This window comes from Pelodiscus sinensis, chromosome 2, assembly GCF_052426305.1.
Source record: "Pelodiscus sinensis isolate ZL-2025 chromosome 2, ASM5242630v1, whole genome shotgun sequence".
Taxonomy (NCBI): Eukaryota; Metazoa; Chordata; order Testudines; family Trionychidae; genus Pelodiscus; species Pelodiscus sinensis.
In genome coordinates this window covers 225,079,328-225,101,770 of record NC_143053.1, presented here as the reverse complement: position 1 = coordinate 225,101,770, position 22,443 = coordinate 225,079,328, and the positions used below count along the sequence as shown (strand labels likewise).

Here is a 22,443-nt window from a genome sequence, read left to right as displayed (position 1 = left end):
AGGATGCTTTTGCACAAAGGCATATGCCAGTATAGATGCTCTCTTTTGCAAATACTTTTAACGGAAAAAGTTTTCCGTTAAGTATTTGCGCAAAATCATGCAAGTGTAGAGACAGCCTGTATGAATAGGGAGAATAAGACCCTTTTCCAATGGGACAGCCTTGATTAATTCCATGGTGTAGGAAGCCACAGAGTGTATGGCAAACCTAGACATCAACCTTTACTGCAGTCAGGGGCCACACACAAGTGAGAAGCAAAACAAAAAAACACCGCTTCATGCATGATAAGCAGAAAAAGAGAGAGATACACACCTCAATCATGCAACCTGGGGGCAGGGTTCCCCTTGCACTCCAGCCTGGGGGAAAGAGGGACATCAAGGCTCAAGGATTCTAGCCAGGGCCCTATTAACTCTCTTAAGGACCTGGAGCTAGTAGATAATGTGGGATCATCCTAGACTCTGGGGTGGTGCTACTGGAGAATGGGCTGGGGGGCTATATGATTTGGGTGGGATAGGGATCCGCAGGTGGCTCTGTGCTGCTCTCCATTAGCAGGAGCTGCTCCCATTGGAGAGCATTCCTGGCAAAGAGAAGTAAGGGGGTGGTGCCAGCAAGCCAGCACAGGGGACAGAATTTCCCTGTGCTACCATTCCTGGTGCAGAGGCACTTCATTCCCCCGCCAGACCCCTTATTTTAAAGTTATTTATTAGTGTTAAAATGTATTTTGCAAGCAAAATTAGACGAAAGGAAACAAAGAAACTGGTCATTGTAAATAATTTTAGTATAAGGCTGATGGCTGATTCTTACAGTATTGCAACAGTATTAAAATCTGGCCCATCATGGAATATTAATAGAATTGGAAGGACAGAATATCCTCCAACCTCTACAAAAATCTTTCACACAGTTGTGAAGTGTACCACTATGAACATTATTAAAATTTATTAACAAAAGCTCTGTACATATCTTTTCATACTCTTGGAATTTTACATCTAGGCAAAATAACAGCACATTTTAATTTTATCATTTGTACAAATTGTTACAGAATACAAACCAGTGGGTTAAGTAAAATAAACCACACTGATTTACTTTTTGCAAAATATCCACACAAGTGATGTGACAATTTTTTAAAATGCCAAAGAACATATAAAAATAAATTATTTGATTATATCTACCTATTAGAAATATTACAAATCAAAATATCAATGTTTTCTTATGAATTTATCACAATACAAAACAGATTCACAAAAACCTTATTTACAGAAATGAGGTAAGAACTGTGCAATGTTTAACCAAGAGATATATTGCAGAATTAACATGTTCTTCCAATTAAGTACACAGTGGAGGTCTAATCACAGCTGGGTCCTTTTCCACTAATAATTTACAATTTAGTGGTCATTACTCCAATTTTTATCTATACCACACTGCATATATAGAGTGATTGCCATGAAATCATTATGCTAAGTGAAAACATTCTAACAGTAAGTTCACACATTTCAACCACTGGTATATTTCATTGGAAAATGTTTAAATATCGACTCACTTTTTGTTGGTAATTTATTAGTGAAGAGACCCAGGTAACAATTTGCCTGAGCTATCTACAGTGGCATCAGCACTTCTAATAAAGGCAGAACAACGGGGAAGGCTGCTGGTGCAATGTTGAATATTTCTTCTGCTTATAAGGATTTGTCTAATGCATGCTCAGCTGCCTGCAGCCATTTCAAAACAATGGAGGTAGCAACAGGCACTTGGTGTTAGGCTACACACTACCAGTTCTTTTCAAAGTGGCATATGTGATAAGATTTTTTTTCGCTCATTTAAACTGATCTGGTTTCTGCAACAACCTTAGAAATCCAAAAAACTTAAATTAATGTTAATAACTTTTGGACTTTACCTTGAAATTCTTATTCTGACGAAATTTGATGGACTGACAAGTTCAGAATTGTATTCTTTGTATCATGAGTCAGATTTCAAAACGTGTTTAAAAAAGTCAAAAAGACCTAACAGTAAATCCATGCAGCCAATTACAAGCTGGATCTGAAAGCATTTGCAAGTGCAGCAGAGACAAAGTTGGTTGGTTGCTAAGACTCCTAAAACCAAGTAATATGTGGCTGGAATAAGTGTTTTCAGTTTACTAGCCCTCCAACTTTTTGTAGTTGTACTTAGTATTGTCATACTGAGAAAATAATTATGGTTTGTAGAATCTAATATCTTGCAGTGTCTGGGAAATCTTAAAAAGTAGTTCATTTCAGTGCAACCAGAAAATAAATCAAAGCCTTAGAAGAATGTCTTTATAAAGATAAATCCTTTGCTGTGCAGTTAGGTCCTTGTTGCATTTCTTCATGTTTGCAGAAAGGAAGATCTGCAGTTTGCAGCTAGATGAAGTGCTATAACAGCAGGATATTCAGTTCTCAAATGTCAACTTTTTTCAGAAGCAACCGATCCCGTTTTATCATTAAGCCTCTGTGGTTAAAAAAAAAAAAAATTATACAACCAGACAATACTTTATTGATCTGCTAAACTCTACAACTTCTACATATACGTGAAAAGGCATGACTGGAATACAGTCTGGACACACAAATTGGTAAGATTAGATAGCTGTGCTAACAAATGAAATGTAGAAGCTTCATCTCATGATTTTAAAAAAGTATTCACACATCTTGGAAACAAAAGTTTGGAAAGAAGAAGGAAAGTACAGCAAAGTTATTTTAGACCTCCAGAATTACCACCAGGAAAGAAACCCCTGCTTTGGTTCTGCTCCAGGCTACTGCTCTCGTCTTGGGACCATCTAATTCTGTATTTTCTGTTGCTTTTGCCCTGGCAATGTTCATTGGGTCAAAACAATTCCATCTATAGATCCAAAAACCTCTCACCATGGAAGTATCATGTCTTAAGAACACTGTTCTTAGACCACAACATACACTTTCTGCCCCTTGCCTACCCTTCCCCTTCTGTCCCCTCTTGCATAGTGACCAGCATGACTTTGACAGCTGCTATTATTTGGGAAAATCCCAGATTTCTGGGTTTGTCACATCCGTATAGTATTTATTTTTGATCAGGACAAATAATTGAAAAGGTAAGTAAAGCCTTCCTTTTAAAGGCTATGGGGAATGTATAGATCTTAAGTTTCATAAAATTATTTTATTTCCTACATGCAAAGTTCCATAGCAATGACCAAAATCTATGAACTGTATATGTGTTCCACTCAATAACTAGGAAAGTGCACGCATGGGCACTTCCAGAGCAGTATAAAAGGAGATTCATATCATCATGCTAATGCAGGAGATCAAAAGTAACAGTGGCTAGAAATAAAATTTGTGGAAGGCAAAATGTCAACTGACTTAACTTTTTAAGGCATTACATAGAATTATAGAATACTAAAACTGGAAAGGACCTCAAGAGATCACATCCAGTCCAGTCCCCGGCCCTCATGGCATAACCAAGCATAATCTAGATCAGTGGTTCCCAAACTTTTCAGCATCACATCCCCCTTTTGATTTTTGAGAAACCCTCACGCCCCCCACCTCATCTTGACCATCATCCAACCTCTCTTTTAACAAAAAATTCAATTTGTAATTTAAAATTAAAAATAAACACAAAAACTTGGTATAAAAATTATTTAAAATTAAAGATATGCACAAATAGTTTCTCTTGGCACAAAAATTTAATAAAAATGTAATTTAACATAAGAAATAGCAGAAACAAATTGAATTTAATGTGAAGGATGATGCTGCATTTTCTTCATGATTTGGGAAATCCTAGGTTTGAAAGATGAAAGTGTGAAACGTAACTCATTTTCGACATTCAGTCGATTTCTTTGTTTTGTTTTTAATGTGACTGAACCTGAAAAGCTTTTTTCACAGAGGTACATTGATGAAAATGAAATAATACGTAGTGCTTCTTCTCCAACTTTTGAGTACATTGGGAAATATTTTATCCAAAATTCCTCCAGGCTTGTGTTTTCGAAATTCTCTCTCTCACTTGAATCATATTTTATTTTGAGTGCTTGTTCTTGCAATACTTCTGGTAATGAATCAACATCAATGTTGAATGTATTGCATTCTGATTTATGAATGGGTTTGCCAGAAAAGCTGTCTGTAAAATAGCGGATGAACTCGTCAGCAAGGCAGTCCAGATGAAACAATTTTTGTTCTTCGCATCCTCTTTACAAGCTTCTTGGAAACCTTCATTTTCAGCAAGTGATGAAAATGTTGGAAAAGACAAAAAGTTAGGCGTCTGGGCTTGTGTTTAATGTTTCCAAAGCTGGATTTTTTCCGTAAATGCTCTGATGGCATCATAGTGCACTATAATGTTTGCAGCGTTGTTTCTTTGCAGCTTCAAATTGTGTTTGTTCAAAGATTCAAAAATATCCACCAGGTATGCCAGTGAAAGTTGAAACATTTGGTCCGTAAATGCATGATATAACTCTTCTTTCTTCTGTTGCTTGAGGAAAATTTCCACATCATCTTTTATTTCGAATAATCTTGAAAGCATGTTACCTTTGGAAAGCCATCGTACCTCCATGTGAAACAAACGAGTTTTATGATACACTTCCAAATCCGTACAAAGAGCATCAAAGAGTCACGTATTTAAAGCACTGTTCTTCACAAAATTGACAACTTTGATGGCCAAATTCAATGAAGGGTCATCTGGAAGGGTTTAGTGGCCCACGCTTGTCTGTATATGACGCAGTGAGTTGTGGTTACGGCTGGATTTTTTTCTTTCACCAACATCACAAATCCAGAACGAGAGCCAAGCATTGCTGGAGCACCATCTGTGCATACCCCAACCAGTTTTCCCCATGAAAGTCTATTTTCTTCAAAACAGTCGGAAATTGTTTTCATAATATCAAAAGCCTTTGATGTGGTCATCTATTTATTCGAAAAAAGTATTTCTTTCACTGTTCCATTGTTAAGTAATCAAACATATACAAGCAACTGACAGTATTGTGCTTCATCAGTGGTATTGTCACACAATTGAAAAAAAAAAAAAGGAGACGCCAACACTGCCTCCACAATTTGAAGTTTAAGATCTTTCACCAGCTCATCGATGTGATGTTTCACAGAACTGTCAGAAAGCAACATTTCCAATAGTTTTTTCTTGCTTTCAACACCAACCACAATATCAGCTGCTTTCAACAAGCAAGGCTTCATAAGAGTTTCTCTGATTATGTACGCTTTCTTGGCTTTAGCGATGAGCAATGACAGTTCATAAGATGCTTCTACCACTTTGGCCAACGCTTGATGAAAAGCTCCAGTAGTGTCCAGCTTCATGCGTTTCAAATTTTGAAGTTTATCAGCAAAAAAATCTTTTGGTTTCTCTGTCAAAGCGCAGTGGGTCTTCGTCAAATGTTGCCCAAGACAACTAGGTCTCAAGGCGTCATTGCTAAGAACTGTGTGGCATACTATATATGCATTGAGGATGATCAGTCCCATTTTTTTCCATGATGGTGAAGCCATACTTAATGTAGTCTTCATTTTACAGTAAAACGCCATTAGTCCGGCATCCATTTGTCCAGCACTCCTGATAGTCCGGCATCAACTGGAACCTGGAACTGCTCAGATCAGCTGCTCTCATGGCTGGGTCGCTGTGACCCACGCCATTCTGCTCACGGTCCCCAGTGCGCACAACGTACAGCCTGCATATGCTAGCAGCCGGCTGCTGAGCACAGGCAGCTGCTTTGGGATCTGGATATAAAGTTGGAGGAGAAGGGGGATTGGGTGACAGCAGGGAGGGGAGGTGTTTGGCTCTGGGGAAGGGAAGGGAGATGGGGTTGTGCACGATGTCCCGGCCAGCTCATTGAGAAGCCGGCCACTCAGCGCACTTGCCCCAACGCCAGGAGGGAGATGCCCGGCTGCACCAGTGACTCCGGGACCCAAGCATAAGGGGAGGGGGAGAGATTGGGTTGGGAGGATGCCCTCTTATAGTAGCTCTGGCATATCCGATAATCTGGCACCACCTATTCCCAAAGTTGCTGGATTATCGGAAGTGTATTATACTTCCTTTTCTTAATCGTAGCCATAATATATTAATTAAAAAAATCTATAAAAATAATTTTCCCGATTAGAATAAATTTAATGGCCGCAAGTTACTTTGAGAAGTTATTGCAAATGTTTATTTACTACTACTATTACGTACAGACGCGTGCTGCCATATATATATACCCCACCACCAGTGACTGCGGAAGACTGGCTACCTACTGCCATGATAGAACAGTCCCAAACACACCTGCAAGCGTGCTAGAAAGTTTGAAAAAGTTCTATTGCCTTCTACATCGTTCTTTGGCCTTCCCAAATTGGTACCCCTACACGTTGAAAGGCTATATATGAAAATTCGCATTTCATGGTATGAAATTTGAAAATTAAAACTTTTTTACGGTGGTAGTGTCTCCAATCTTTTTACACACAAGATCACTTTTTAAATGTCAGGGCAAGCCCCAACATCCCACCCATTTCTAGAGGCCCCAGCCCTTACTCACTCTCACTGAGTTGAGATAGGATGTGTGGGCTCTGGGTTGGGAGTGTGGGAACAGGTGACATGTACAAACTGTGGGAGAGAATTTGGGTGCAGGAAGAGGTGAAGAAGAGGCTTCTGGCTCAGGGAGGGAGCTCCAGGCTGGAGAGTGTTAGGGTCAGGGGAAGTGTTGGGGTGCTGAGCAAACCAGAGGCTTCTGGATGTGAGGGTGCTGGGGTGTATGAGGAGCTCAGGGCAGGGGGGTTGGCAGTATGATGGGCTCAGGACACAAATTTGTAGTGTGTGGATTGTGAAGTAATGTTGTGGCAGAAGACTGGGGGAGGTGAGAGGCTCAGGATTGAGGTGTGTGTGTGGGGCTGCAAGGGTGTTATGTTGTGGCCAGATGGGGGGTTGGCCCCAACTGGGGCTTTGTGAGCTAGGCTTCATTTTTAAATAAAATATGTCCAGCACAAATGTTTCAGCATTGTCTTTATTTATGGGAAGAGCAGGGAACCTGTCGGGTCACTGAGCCACGAAAAAAATAAGTCAGGGAACACACAAGTGAGATGCAAAAAAATCCCCAAAACCCTCCTGGCCCCAACTGAGACACCTCCTGATCCTCGCACCCCAGCCCCACGAGGGTAGGAGTGAGGTTCAAGGCCTCAGGCTAGATTAATTCTTCTGGGGTTTGAGGGTTAGTGGAATTTGTGGGGCCCTCTACACTCTGAGGTGTGCGGGACAAGGCTGCCAGTCAGTGAGATACAGATGGGGTGCAGAATCTGGGTGGAAAATAGGCTGCAGGAGCAAGCCGGGGGTAGGTGTCTGGCCAGGAGGTAAGGGGCAGAAGCAGAGTCCTGCTGGGGCCCTGAACAGGGAGCAGATGGGGCCTTGGGCGGGGGGAGAATGGTGTTCATGGGGGTTTGGGATCTGGGCAGGGTACACAGGGCTTGGGGTCTGGGCAGGTAGGGCATTATACTCGTGGGTCCTTGTAGAAACCCTTTTAGATACTTGAAAACTGCTATCATGTCCCCTCTCAATCTTCTCTTTTTCATATTAAACAAGTCCAATTCCTTCAGGCTTGCCTCGCAGCTTGTGTTTTCTAGACCTTTAATCATTTTTGTTGCTCTTCTCTGGACCTTCTCCAATTTCTCCACATCTTTCTTGAAATGTGGTACCCAGAATTGGTCACAATACTCCAGTTGAGGCCCAATCAGCACAGAGTAGAGCAGAAGAATGATTTCTCATGCCTTGCTCACAACACTCCTGTTAATGCATCTCAGAATCATGTTTGCTTTTTTTGCAACAGTGTCACACTTTGACTCATATTTAGCTTGTGATCCACTACGATCCCTAAATTCCTTTCTACAGTACTTCTTCCTAGACAGTCACTTCCCATTCTGTATGTGTGAAATGGATTGTTCCTTCCTATGTTGAGTATTTTGCATTTGTCCTTATTAAACTTCATCCTATTTACCTCAGACCTTTCTCCAGTTTGTCCAGATCATGTTGATTTATGATCCTATCCTCCAAAGCAGTTGCAACCCCTCTCAGGGTGGTATCATCTGCAAACTTAATAAGTGTACTCTCTATGTCATCATCTAAAATTGTCAATGAAGATATTGAACAGAACCAGTCCCAAAACAGACCCTTGCAGAACCTCATTTGTTATGCCCTTCCATCATGACTTAACCATTAATAACTATTCTGAGAACAACAATGAATGGTCTGGTAGCTTAATTGGTACAAAACATGTAGATGATATCATGAGTTTTCGTAGGCACAGCCCACTTCTTCAGATGATCGGAGTTTTGAGTTTAGGATGTGCAGACCCAAAATAAATAGGAGAGGGTAAGGGGAGGGAAAAAAAGAGGAGGTGGAAGACAGGGAGCTAGAGGGAATCAGTAAGTATCTGAAGATTGGGTAGTTAAAATGAAGCAGATAAGAATCAAAGTTAATTGATAGTATCCTTCCTGACATAGGAGTTTTTACTTTCATCCGGTGTTAAGTTGGTAGTGCCTTTTTTCCCACCCCCCTCCTCTTCCCCTCTCCTATTTATTTTGGGTCTGCACATCCTAAACTCATAACTCTGGTCATCTGAAGAAGTGGGCTGTGCCCACGAAAGCTCATGATACCATCTACATGTTTTATTCGTCTATAAAGTGCTACCAGACCATTTGGTTTTTTTTTTTTGTTTTGTTTTTTATGTACAGACTAACGTGGCTACCCCCTGAAGTCTCTGAGAATAGTTATCCAGCCAGTTATGCACCCAGCCAGTTAATAGCCCCATCTAAATTGTATTTGCCTAGCTTATTGATAAAAAGGACATGAAAGACTGTATCAAATGCCTTACTAAAGTCTAGGTATACCACATCCCTTGCATGTCCCTTATTCAATCAGATTGGTTTGACATGGTTTGTTCTTGACAAATCCATGCTGGCTGTTACCTATTATCTTATTTTCTTCCGGGTGTTTGCAAATGAATTCCTTAATTACCTGTTCCATTATCTGCCCTGGCAGAGAAGTTAAACTGACTGGTCTGTAATTGCCGGGTTGTTCTCATTTCCCTTTTTATAGATGGGTACTATATTTGCCCTTTTCCAGTCTTCTGGAATCTCTCCCAACTTAACGCTCAGATACTTCCTCTATCAGCTCTTTGTGTATTTTAGGATGCATTTCATCAGACCCTGGTGACCTGAAGACATCTAACTTTTCTAAGTAATTTTTAACTTTTTCTTTTCTTTTAATTTCTAAACCTACCCCATTTCCACTAGAATTCACTATGTTAGGCATCCTGTCACCATCAATCTTCTTGGTGAAGACGGAAACAAAGAAGTCATTAAGCACCTCTGCCACTTCCCAAGTTTCCTGTTAGCGTTTCTCCTTCCTCACTGAGCATTTGGGAAAAAAATAATATGATTGACAAGTTCCTCTGCCATGATAGCCAATGCCCAAAGACTAGGGGACCCTCTTGAAGTTCAGCCTGACAAAATTGCACTCAGACACACGCAGACAGGTTTGGATTTCTGCATCTCTCTAGCAGATGGGACAAGTGATGGAGATATTGGTAGCCTCTGTTGAAACACTTACAGAGATGAGCTAGCCATGGAAAATAAAAAGTGTGGGGCTGGGGGCAGACAGTCCTTAGCTATGTGCGGTGCACTCCACTCCATCCCCCTTCCTTTCCCAGCTGTTTGCCACCAAAGCGCATCACTGTTTAAAGAGCTGGGGGCCCCCAGGGCTGCAATGACAGCCCTGGGCCCTTTAGAATCACTGGGCTTCAGAGCAGCTGCCCTCTCTGCCCCTCTATTGGTGTGCCTGAATGTCAATTAAACAAAGATAAATGAAAGAAGTTCACTAGAGAGTGTCTTGCACATATCTTACAAGCATCTAGTGCAGACCACTCTTAGAGTGAGGATACTGAGCGAGGCGGACTACTGATCTTATCCAGTATAGCAATTACTACAGCAAGTGGGTTAGAGTCTGAAGAACCCTAAATAAAGTCCTTCTACAGACAAAAGACATAGGTTACACCAAATTAAACTTGTGATTCTCCTCAAGCGATGTCTCTGAATTTGGCACAATATTCCTTTAATTATATCACTGAAAATGCCATTATAGGTGAAAAGGCACTTACTGTCACTTTTTGAGTTGCATTATCCCCGTGGATTGTAAGAAATGGGTTGGTTGTAGTTGTATGAAGGGGTGATGCCTGAGTGCCTGAAAGCAGATTATTTATGGGTATCTGTGCAGCTCCTGGGATCTGCAATTGCTGCATATCAGGCTGGTGCTGTTGGTGTTGATGGCGCTGTTGCTGCACAAGCTGATACAGAAGGGCCTGATGTTGTTCCTTAGGTAATATAAGGGAAAAACATCCTGATCAACAATCATTCAATGAATGGTTACTCGTTTCCAGGTCCTTTCCTACCATAGACTTTATTGCAGTGTAATCAATTTATCACATTCCAAGTAACTTGAGTTACAGTGATGAAGCTCCACAGGAATGATGGAAAAGAGAGCTTCTTAAAGCTTTTGTGAATTCAGCAGCTCAACAGAAGTTCAGCTGAGCCAGCTGGCTTGGACAAGCCTCTATTGCTGTACAGACACACATTTCAAAATCAGTCTCTGCTGAAGTGCAGTGCTCTATTTCTGGGCATGGCAGTGGCCAAAGGAGAAGAAAAAGGTCCTGCTGCTCCCAGAAGACAACGAACACCCCAAGCCAGCAGCTCCTCTGGGCTCTGCGGCTGAACCACCTCTAGCAAGGCTACACAACCCCAAACAGAAGACACTGTCCCATCTCTAGCCACATCTTCTGTCTGAAGTTGTACAGCCACACAAGAGATGGTATAGCCATATGGCCAAGAAGAGCTGATGCGAGTGGCAGCACCACATTCTTTTCCTTTGGCCATTGTGGTTACTGGGAGTAGATCCCTGCAGATCAGCAGATATCTGTATCTATCTGTGGATATCCTCATCCTAGAATAGAATTCATACTGGGCTCTGTCTATCACGAGACCATTGATTTGATATTCTTTTCTTACAAAAAAAGGGTCTCCAAAATGTTGACACAGAATTAAAATCACACTACTTCCAATACAATACAAACTACAGTATTTCCAAGCAGTTGCCAAGTGGCATATATATCCTTCAACGCACACCACTATTTACAGTGAACGTATTCTCCATATTATAAAAAGGTGCAGACAATTGAACAATGAACTATTTTTGAAAATTATTTTTAAACAGACATGTGACCAAGGAGTTCATTCACACAAGTCTAATATTTGTATTAGCATAAGGAGTTTGTCTATATCTCAAGAAAGAAGTGGTTCTGTCTCAAGTTTACACAAAATATAGTTAATTCTATTCTAAGTATAGGACATACTGATGTGAGTTGCTGAGTATTCAGTAACTGCTGAAATTGCTGATGCTGTTGATGGAGCAGAAGTTGTCTCTGCTGGTCAGGAAGTAATCCGAGTCCTGAGGCACTGCAAAGCAAAACCCAAGCTCTTAGTTTCTGCAATGTAACATTGTAGGTAACATACTTGACTAATGGAGGCCTGAGACATCCATTTTACTTCAGCATTACAAATCCAAACCATGTATGCACTTTTCGGTAAGTAGTAGTTACTTGCTATAAACCATTTTGTCAAGTGAATACCAATTGCAAATAAGTAGTTATTTCTTGCATAAATTGGACAGCAAAATAAGAAATACAGTTATAATATGCACACAACTTACAAACATTTTGTTCACATATGCCTGAATACTTGAATCTAACTCTCAAACCCAAATTTAACTATGCTGATGCCTTGCAGATCTGTCTACTACAGACCTGTCCAAACTGAAATCTCAGTCTCTTTCTCTCTCTGACATCTTCTAATGGATGTCTAGCCATATCAGCTCAAGCTCAACATGGCTAAAACAGAAACTCTCAATTCCTCCTCTTTAGATGCCCCCAATATCTCCTCTCTAAAGTACTACAGATAGCACCACCATTCTACCTGTAACCAGGCCAAGAACTTGAATTTAATTTTTAGCTTGGACATCTCTCTACACCCTCACATACAGGGCTGGACTAAGAAAGGGACTACAGGGGCTGCAGCCCAGGGTCACAGGCTAAGGAAGGAGGACTCTAGGCTGCTGCCAATACAGGATTTACTTTTTTGTAGGCCTCTGACTAATATATCATTTATCTGCAGAAAAATAGGATTGTTCCCCAGCCACAGCTGTCCATTTCACTACTGAAAACAGTAATGAGAAGTGTGTGTGGATCTATGAAAGCAACATGTACGCACAGGTCTTCAGTTACACTATCTCCCACATTAAGTTGTTTTTTCAGATCCATGACCTTGACAATTAACTAATAGTGGCCATTCACCCTAAATATTGGTGAATTCTTTAAAACCTTAGGACTGTGTCCATGCTAGCATTTTTTTTTCAATATAGGAATGCTTGTATAGACAAGTTGTCAGTGTTTATTCCATCATGTCCTCTAACCTTGTTCAAAGCAAATCTAGCCAACATTGTGGCAAAACTGCAATGCCTCCCTAAGCCCTGTCTAAATAAGCACTCCCACTGTGTCAGCTGTATCAGTAATAGTACGAAAGCAAGAGACTTTTTCAAAGGTATTTAGTATAGAAAAGACACAGGGTAATGAATGTAAGTGTAGCTGAACCAGTGCTGAACATGGTTTAACTGTAAGAGTGGACAGGACAGAACAGTGCTCAGCAAATGTTCAGAAACAATGGTTTTTAAGTTTCTGTGTGAAACGATAGCTAGCTAGCTAGATATCTGCACCTAAAGATGTGCAAGAATCCTTCAAAAACATGGAAAGACACAATATGACTCCTTACAAACTAAGGCAAGCAAATAAGGGAGAAACAAGACAGCAGGAATAGGAGGAATACTCCAGTGGCATTAATAAGATTATACAGTTAATCAGTGAAAGTTAGTGCTTGCTCTGATGCAGTAAGGAAGGTGGATTTGTTTTTTGTAAAGTATGACTACATGGATGTACTAGTTGAATTACATGCAGAAATGGGTCCTAGGAAGGAAGGTACTTGAAAGAGAAGGAGGAACATTACAAATGAGCAACAAGTGCATGGAAGAAGAGCATGAGTGGGACACTGAAGTTGGCGTTGTTCAGGGAGCAAAGCAGAAAATGAAATAAGAAAGGAGAAAGGAAGGTAACTGGGGGCACAGTCACAGTTATGAACCACCTGGAATGGGCAGATGTGATATTGAAACTTAAAATAGTGGAGAAGAGAGACTCTTCAAAGTGTTTCCAAGATGGGAGGGTATGTATTTAAATTGACAGTTAATAGAATTTTGAAAGCATCATTTGAATGGATAGAAGCAGATGATGTGTTTATCCAAAAGGCCGTAGAGGAGCAGGTTACCATAACTGAAGCTACAATATGAGGAAGGCATGCACAAGAGTTTTTGCAGGATCTCGACAGACAGAAACATATGGTCAGATTTTACCAACATTGTAGAGAAAAATATGGCAGTATTTGGACCCCATCACTATATATGTGAGAAGAAAATTATAATAGGAAAAACAGTTTAAAAACCCTAAATTTTGGTTGCCTAACACTTCCTATTATAAAATGACAACTTTGTTAGTCAACAGCAATAGTGCCCTTGAGCTATAGACATGCCTATTTTTTGTATCATGACATTCTATCCAGCTCTTTCTAAGAGATAAACTTATTAGAAATAGTCCCTTCTCTTATTTCATTTCTGAGAACAACACACAAACATTCAAAAGTGCTACACTCTCAGGCTACATCTACACTACGGGGTTTTTGTGCAAAAATCCGCGGAGTGTCCACACCTTAAGCACGTTTTTGTGCAAGTAAATTTACAGTAAATCAAAAGAAGAGAGGGGTTTTTGCGGTGAAGGTATTCCTCTTTCTATGAGGAATAACTCCTTTTTGCACAAGAGCAACAGGGTTTTTTTGCACAAAAAGAGCCAATTGATAAAAGCACAGGTGGTCTGGTGGCTATTCTGTGAATAGCAATCAGATCTTTCATTTGAGAGAGCATCCGTGCAGTCTGGGATGTGGGAGAAGGAGGGTATGTCTACACTACCCCGCTAGTTCGAACTAGCGGGGTAATGTATGCATACCGCACTTGCTAATGAAGCCCGGGATTTGAATTTCCCGGGCTTCATTAGCATAAGCGGGGAGCCGCCATTTTTAAATCCCCGCTGCTTCGAACCCCGTGTAGCGCGGCTACACGGGGCTCGAACTAGGTAGTTCGGACTAGGGTCCTATTCCGAACTACCGGTACTCCTCGTGAAACGAGGTGTACCGGTAGTTCGGAATAGGCACCCTAGTCCGAACTACCTAGTTCGAGCCCCGTGTAGCCGCGCTACACGGGGTTCGAAGCAGCGGGGATTTAAAAATGGCGGCTCCCCGCTTATGCTAATGAAGCCCGGGAAATTCAAATCCCGGGCTTCATTAGCAAGTGCGGTATGCATACATTACCCCGCTAGTTCGAACTAGCGGGGTAGTGTAGACATACCCGGAGAGATCTGGAGTTGGTCTCCCCACCTCAAGAAATGGCTGAGGTTACCAATGCCCCCTTTTGGGAGAACCAAATGAAGCTGAGATGCTCCCTTGCCCCTGGAAGTTAGACAGCCCCAGGCTGTGTCTAAACTACATCCCTTTTCTCGAAAAAGGGATGTAAATTAGACACTTCGAAATTACAAATGAAGCCAGGATTTAAATTTCCCACATTTCATTTGCATAATGGCAATTGCCTTTTTTTTTTTTTTCAAAACGGGGCTTTTAAATAGAAAAACGGCAGTTTAGATGGGGATTGTTCAAAAATAAAACCCTTTTTTGAAAGATCCTGTACTCCTCATTTTTTCAGGAGTACAGGATCTTTCAAAAAAGGGTTTTATTTTTGAACAATCCCCATCTAAACAGCCATTTTTCTTTCGAAAAGCCCCTTATAAAAAAAAACGCGGCTGCCATTATGCAAATGAAGCACAGGAAATTTAAATCCCGGCTTCATTTGCAATTTTGAAGTGTCTAATTTACATCCCTTTTTCAAGAAAGGGAGGTAGTTTAGACACAACCTCAGTCACACGTAGCAGCCCATTTCCTCTACTTCCACTCTCTGGGGGCAGCCCACATGGAACTGGAGCTTCTATAATTCCCAAGTGGTGCAGGAAGCAAGAGAGCAGGACTAGGCTGGCCTCTCATCTCAACTACCTTCCAATACAAATAGACTGATCCTCCCTCTGGGATAACAGTCATCCCCTGTTGCCAGATAACACAGTTAGATAGATGCAGTGATAGCAGTCTATACTACAATCCTGAAGGGTTAGGATTCAAACACTGTTTATGATACATTTTGTTGAGAGGGAGGGGAGTTGTTATAGATGCTCATAACTTAATTTGTTTTTACAGTTGTTCTTTAAACAAACAAACCAAAAAAAACCAGGAAATTATTTACAAAAAGACTACATTAAAAGAACATTATTTAGCTTGCAAATTAAACATTCAAATTAGGAAATGCCAAATTTATGATAGTTCATGTAACAATAATGCTGCCCAACTTATGCAAGGGGGAAAAACTAAGATTCACTGGAACTTTTAAATATACCATTTTCTAACTTTGGAGTGCTTGATTTTCTAACATAAATACTCTTTTTGTGTAATTTTTTATTATATAATATACTGCCTGTAGGATACAATGCAACACCATTCTTCAAGTCATTTTCAATGCTACTTCACTGCCACTGGAAAAAGTTTACTCTAGTTAAGATTACTTTTCTTTTGAGTGAACTATTTGGGCTCATTGTGACACATTAAAGGGATCAAATAGAGCATATTTAGAAGCAAACATAAATGGCAGAAATAGATGAACTAACATGATCAGTGAAGCCCCCAAAATTGTAGGATGGGTACTGTATATTTTTATACAGAATACTGTTGATTTCTAAACTTCATTCTCCATGATGCAATTACATTCCTGTCCTCTTAATCCTGATCTTACACAGAACACAAAAATCTAGACAGGCATTCATATGCTAGAAGAAATGCTAAATAAAATTAACTCTATGCTGTTTAACCAAATTAAGATAGTGTTGCACATAGTGTATGGTGACAGTAAAAAATATATTACAATAAGAATGTTACCTGTTATTTAGTGTTGTTGGCAAAGGATGCGTTACACTAGGTGGCACAGCTGCATGAGTGAGAGGAGAAGGATTCTGGGATATTGTAGCAGGGGTCTGAATCACCCCATTTAAAGCCCCGACAATTCCATTGATTGCCAGATGGTTAGCTGGCAAAGCTCCAATTATTCCGCCCACACCAGCCACTGCAGGAATGGTGGATGTTACAGTCTGCATACCACTAGATAGTGCTCCCACTGTCACACCATTGACATGCTGAACTCCTGAACCTGCCTGAGCAGGACTTTGCCCAGAAGGTGGTGGAGTGGAAAGAACTGATGAACTGCAGGTACTTTGTCCACTGGAGGTTATTTCCTAATGTAAAAAACAAAGAAAAACAGTCTCAGCTATACAGAATTTCAAACCTAACAGAAGAGAGCAGGGATTTTGAGATGACGTTAATTTATAACAAGGTAAGAAAACAATAATAAAAACAAAATTACCTGGTTTAACACAGGGACAGTATTGTCGGGTAAAAAACTGTTCCCCAGATGAGGGCTTTTACTGCTGTTCAAGGAATCAGTGCTAGATGCTAAAGTGATAATTCAAAAAATAAAGTAGTTTAATTTTCGCATTTAATGTGTTTAAAATATTAAAATATTCAGAATAATTTATTTCAGCAGAATACTGATGTTAATTATAGAATACACAAAGCTTAAACATAAATTTCATTTCTTATCATCACAACCCTAAAGTCAAATATTAGCTTAACTGATTAGTGAAAGGTGATAAATGGATTCAAGATGGAATGGTAAAAAAAAAGTAAAGTCTTGGACATAAATACCAATTATTTGTGCAAATCTCATGCTTCTTTAAATACATTTTAAAAAGGGGAAATGTTTCTTTTGTGAAAACTTTCCAAGACTTTTACTTTTAATTGTTTTTGTACAAGACAAGTAAATTGTTCAGGGAAAGCTTATATCTAAAAAATTGCCAAATCCAATATAAACTTATCAATTTTTTTCCAACAAAAATAATGATATGTACCAGAAAGATCATTTTTAAAAACACAAATTATACTGATCTATTCTCTTTATACACACATGCATCTCCTACTCATGGTAAATAGTGGTAAAATAGGCCTTTCACATAAAGAGTCTTCATTCGTCTTTGATAAGAGAACTTTGCAAAATGTGGGAAACATTTTTTTCTACTTACCAGCTTGTGCTGGAAATGCATGTACTTGATGAGATGGGCTAGGGTTTGAAGTTATTGTTGGAAAGGGAACTGAAAGCTGTGCATTTAATAGCTGGAGGCGCTCCTTTTTAGCAGTGAGGTTCTTAATCTGCTCTTCTAATCGTCGATTTTCAACTTGAAGTTGGTGTAATGACTTCAACATTCCCAGAACTAGAAAACAATTGACTAATAAATCTGACTCTTTTAAAGTCGCATTTAAAGTTTTTTCTTATAAAGAATGTCTCAGGATTGCACAATATGTCATGTGCTAGAGTTTTAAATTCAGTATAAATCCTTAGCATCTCTAGTTATGCACTGAAAATTAACAGTGCCAATTAGGATAGAATTTAAACTGAAAATCCGTCCCAAAAACTACTGAACAATGTACTAAAATAAAGAAAATAAATCTTAAAATCTTTCCTTTTGAAATCAGATGTATGCTATTTACAATATATAAACTAATATATAACTTAAGATCCAAATCCTGCAACTATGGATCCATGTGGATGGACCCTTATTTCTATGCAGTGACAGTCGAATCATTATGGTCTATGCTGATTTTGAGCAGGTTTCAGTACAATGAACTTCTTCAATTAATATAGCCATAAAAAAGAAAATAAAAACAGGATTGGGTTATGAAGCTTAAAATACAACAAACTCTAAGATATATGCATTATTTTATGTAGTCAACTAATATTGTATTTTAAAACCCCAAAAGAAAAGGAGCAAAAGAAGCTTCTCTGTTGAGTTCTTTATCACATAAACTGCAAATTTATTTGATCAATGAATATCCTTTATTCAGATTTGGGGAGAGGAAGAGCATTGGTTGTTTTTGTTTTGAATCACCATACACCTTGCTGGATGCCAAATCTTCCAGCTGCTTTCAGTGTTGATCTATAGATCACCCAGCAGGGAGCACTACATGAGCACTGCAGTTACCACCCTTTCTTTACAGATAAAGCACATCATCATCTGAAAAGACACAGCTTTTACTGTGCACATTTCCTCAAATTCTGATTTTGTTCCAGAACATGGATGTCCCAACTAGAGCTACAGAGTGACTGTTATGCCACAGGGATAGCCAGCCACTTTTTAAATACCAAAATGTATTTGTTTAACATGACCTCTGGGCCTACAACAGACACAAGTCTACTGGTATAGGCACATCTGGTCATTTCCCAAGGATTTAGCTTTTATCCCTCCTCTTCAAGAACATACAAAGGAACCCTCAGAGCGCCCAAATGAGATGCAATAAGACTTAGCTAAACCTGTCCTCCAGCTATCATGTTTAAAGGATTATCCCTGCATGAATTTCCTCACAATTAGCATTTTTGTCAGGGTACCATTCATAAAAGTACCAACTAGATGGCACTTTATTCTCTACCAACAACCAGAATAGCATGTTCAATAACATAAATATACAAAAAAGTGACAAAATAATTATTTTTATTCCTTTTCTAAAACTATTCTACCAATTTTATTGATACTGAGTTTTCATCAATTATGAATAAATCAAAAGCAATATTTTTTCCTCAGTTAAGTTTTATTTGTATTCACTTATTTCATTTTGGTAAACAAAACTCTTGAAAAATAAATAACTTATACAAAAATTGTATGAAACAAAGAACAAACAAATACAAAAACCCTGAGGACAGCTGCACAACACTTGTGAAAAACAACAGTGTTTCTCACAACAAGCGAAGCAGGTAGTTTAGACTAAAAATACCAGAAATAAAGCTCTAAAGAAAATATTTCAGAATATCAGCATCACATAAAATAAAGCACAAATCAGGAAATATGCCTTCATACTAATCACCAGGGCTCGCTGAGCAGCGGTGAACCCTGCTCGCCAGCCGCATGGTTCTGCGCATCTGCAGATCATTCTGCGCATGTGCAGATCGCTCTGCGCCAGCTCTTCCGGGGTGTAATCTACTCGCCACAGGCGAGTAGATTACATTGTTTGTAGAGCCATGCTAATCACTATCAAACAGAAGTTATAAATTATGCAGCATAAAATGGCAATCAGGTTGTGTAAAGTCTTGTATCACATTCACTGGGCGATAATTGTCTAGAACACTGCCCCTCTAAAAAAAAAAAAAAAAAAATGTGAATACTTACTGTCATTAGGGGTGCCCTGTTCTAGCAAAAATTGCTGTCCTTCACTCCATTGCCTCTCCAAAAGCTGTTCAATGCTGGCAGCTACCGGGGGCAAATTTTCCACACTGCTGTTCACTGACTGGTCATAGCGAATCTGTAAGCTGCTTACAGGAGATCTGTTGAAAACATTGTAATTACACATTTAAAAGAAGGAGGGAAGGTATTTAGCAAAGGGCCCATAAAGTTTCTTACCTTGTGCTAGCCTCTAGCATGTATATAGTCCAGAGTTTACCATACTAAACTTGTCAAAGTCATTAGGAACTCTGAGCTCTCATCATCCAGTTTTTTGATATATGTTGCATATGTCCATTCCAATATAGGTGTGTGCATGCCCTGAGCACAGATTCCAGAAATGTTTCTTCTAGTGATATCGTTCAGGTCAGCTCCAAAGTCCTCTGGTGTCACGTGCTCATGCTGCCAGTATAAATGGCCCCATAGACCCTATTATCATTCATTTCTTCTTACCAACCAACTCTGATAAGTGAGCCCAGTAGGTGGGTTTTGGAATGGACATGTTCAACACATCCTGAAGTACAACAGTTATGGAAAGATTAGTATCCCTTTTTTCTACTTGAGTGTCTGCACATTTCCATTCCAAATCAGGGTTCAGAGTTCAAGGGCAGATTGACTGTTCGCCCAAATATGGCATTGTCTCCAGTCTGCTGGGTAATGGCATAATGCATTGTGAATGGGTGGACTGACAATCAGGTTTCTACCCTGCAGATGTTGTGAATTGAAACTTGTTCTAGAAAAGCAGTGGAGAAGGCTTAAGACCTTGTGGAGTGAGCCATCAGATTAACTGGAGTTCATAACATGCTGGAATGCAAGACGTAATCCAAAATAAGATTTTCTGTGCAGAGATGGGGAGACCCTTCATTTTTTCTACTATCGCTATAAATAGCTGAGTAGATCTGCAGAGTGATCTGATTATTTGTATGTAGAAAGCCAGGGCCTGCCTGACATCCATAGAGTAAAGGCACTGTTCCTCTTTATTCACATGTGGCTTAGGGTAGAATCATGGCAGGAAGATTCTTGACTGCAGTGGAATTGTGAAACCACATTTAAGAGGAATGGTGCATGTGGCTGTAACTTGGGTGGGCAAAATATGGTCCAGAGGGCTGGATCCATCCCATCAAACCTTTGGCTCCATCTGGTGGCCCAACAGGCTCCTTGAGCAGGCTCCCTGTCTTCCGCATCCCCATTACCCCCCTGCCTGATCCTGGACACCCCCCCCCCCATCACCCTCCTCCAGTCAGAATTCTCTCCCCATACTCCTCCTGGACCCTGCATGCACTCCTGCACCCCTATCCCCTACCCCAAGTCACAGCCCCCACCTTAACCCAAACTCCCTCCCAGACCTCACACTACCTCCTACAGCCCAATCCTTTACCTCAAGCTTCCTCCTGCACACAACTTCAGTGGCAGACCCAGCACCACCTCCATTAATATCACAGAAAAGTGCAGCCTTTTACCACTTACTAAATTCTTGGAGTGGCTTCCCCCAAAAAAATTATCCCTGCTGTAATTGGACTTTATCATTAAAAACGACTGTATATAGGGACATTAACATGAGGGCCCAGATCTCAGCATATTCTGGTTGAAGTGATGACCACTAGGAAGGCCACCTTCCAGGAAACATTCAACACTGAACACGTTGCTAGCAGCTCAAATGGGGATTCGGTAAGCTTTGACAGGAAAAGGCTCATGTCCCAAGGAGGGACGAAATTACTAATTTGTTAGGTGAAACAGAACTTTTTCCAATGGCTTCCACCTGAAGAAGGGAGTGGATTTCCTTTTTCCAACAGTTACTCATGAAAAGGGTCCCTCAAGAAAGACATGAGATTGGAAGCTGGGATTACATGTTGCAATCCAGTTCTATTGTGCTGAGAACCTAGAAATCTGAAAAAGTCCAGACATCCAGGAAGTTGGAGAAGAAGAAATTACTCACCTTGGTGCACTAACAACAGTTCTTCGAGATGTGTCCCCCCGTGGGTGCTCCACTGTTGGTGTCAGGTGGTCTCGGCACGGCAGATTGGACTTTTCATGAGCAGTAGTCAGCCGGACCGCACATGTGTGGCTTCCACCTCGAGCCATTTGTGCCCTTTTGATCATGCCACAGTCCAGCTCCTGCCAGTTCGAGTCCATCTGGATAGCTGAAAGACACAACGTGAGACTCCGAAGTGGGGAGGAGGGCAAGTAGTGGAGCACCCACGGGGGGGACACATCTCAAAGAACCGTCATTACTGCACCAAGGTGAGTAACTTCCTCTTCTTCTTCGAGTGATGTCCCTGTGGGTGCTCCACTGTTGGTGACTGTGAAGCAGTACTCAAGAGCAAGTGGAAGGTGGGCCTCGGAGTCATGACTTGATGGTAGTCAATAGCACTGCAGAGGCCATGGTAGTGTCCTTAGCTTGTCACTGGTGGGCCATATAGTCGCTAAACAAATGTCTCTGAGGGGGACTCCCTAAAGGAAAGCTGTGGAGGTCACTACAGCTCTGATAGAATGTGCTGTAGGTGTCTCAGGAAGTGATTTATTATTAATGGTATAAGTTCTTTGTAATGCAGGAAATTATAAGCTTGGAAATGCAGTGCAATGAGAGTGGGTCACTTTTGGTGCATTCCGCTATTGAGATTAGCAAATGCTCAGAGCTCAGATTTACGGAAAGTTCAAGTTCTGTCTATATAGAACGTGAGTGCTCTGTGGACATCCACAGAATGAAGCATAGCATCCCGAGAAGTCAAGTGTGGCATAGGGAAAAAGGAAGGACGGACAATTGGTTCATCTATGTGGAATTCCGAACAAACTTTGGGGATAAAGAAGAATGTGGGTGCAATATAACACTGTCCTTATTAAAAATGGTGTAGGGTGGTACTGCCATTAAAGCTGCCAGTTCTCCTACTCTGCAGGCAGAAGTGACTGAAAATAGAAAAATTACCTTCAGCGTCATTATGAAAAGTGGACAGGTAGCTAAAGG

At 40.4% G+C, this 22,443-nt stretch overlaps 1 protein-coding gene across 8 annotated transcripts in view; it reads right to left on the bottom strand.

Annotated features, from left to right (window-relative positions):
* Positions 1 to 758: 758 nt before the first annotated feature.
* Positions 759 to 22,443, bottom strand: part of MLLT10 (MLLT10 histone lysine methyltransferase DOT1L cofactor) — a 305,775-nt gene continuing 284,090 nt past the window's right edge. For 4 of the 8 annotated variants that reach the window (XM_075922496.2, XM_075922495.2, XM_075922498.2 and 1 more), the window contains 8 exons: positions 21,418 to 21,622; positions 19,431 to 19,585; positions 17,295 to 17,483; positions 16,580 to 16,668; positions 16,099 to 16,451; positions 11,328 to 11,430; positions 10,080 to 10,292; positions 759 to 2,455 (listed from right to left, as the gene is read on the bottom strand). In XM_075922496.2, coding sequence (XP_075778611.1) covers positions 2,411 to 2,455; positions 10,080 to 10,292; positions 11,328 to 11,430; positions 16,099 to 16,451; positions 16,580 to 16,668; positions 17,295 to 17,483; positions 19,431 to 19,585; positions 21,418 to 21,622 — 1,352 coding nt within the window. In that variant the 3' untranslated portion in view covers positions 759 to 2,410. The remainder of the gene's footprint in view (positions 2,456 to 10,079; positions 10,293 to 11,327; positions 11,431 to 16,098; positions 16,452 to 16,579; positions 16,669 to 17,294; positions 17,484 to 19,430; positions 19,586 to 21,417; positions 21,623 to 22,443) is intronic. The other 4 variants (XM_075922497.2, XM_089776730.1, XM_089776731.1 and 1 more) reach the window with 2 other exon arrangements.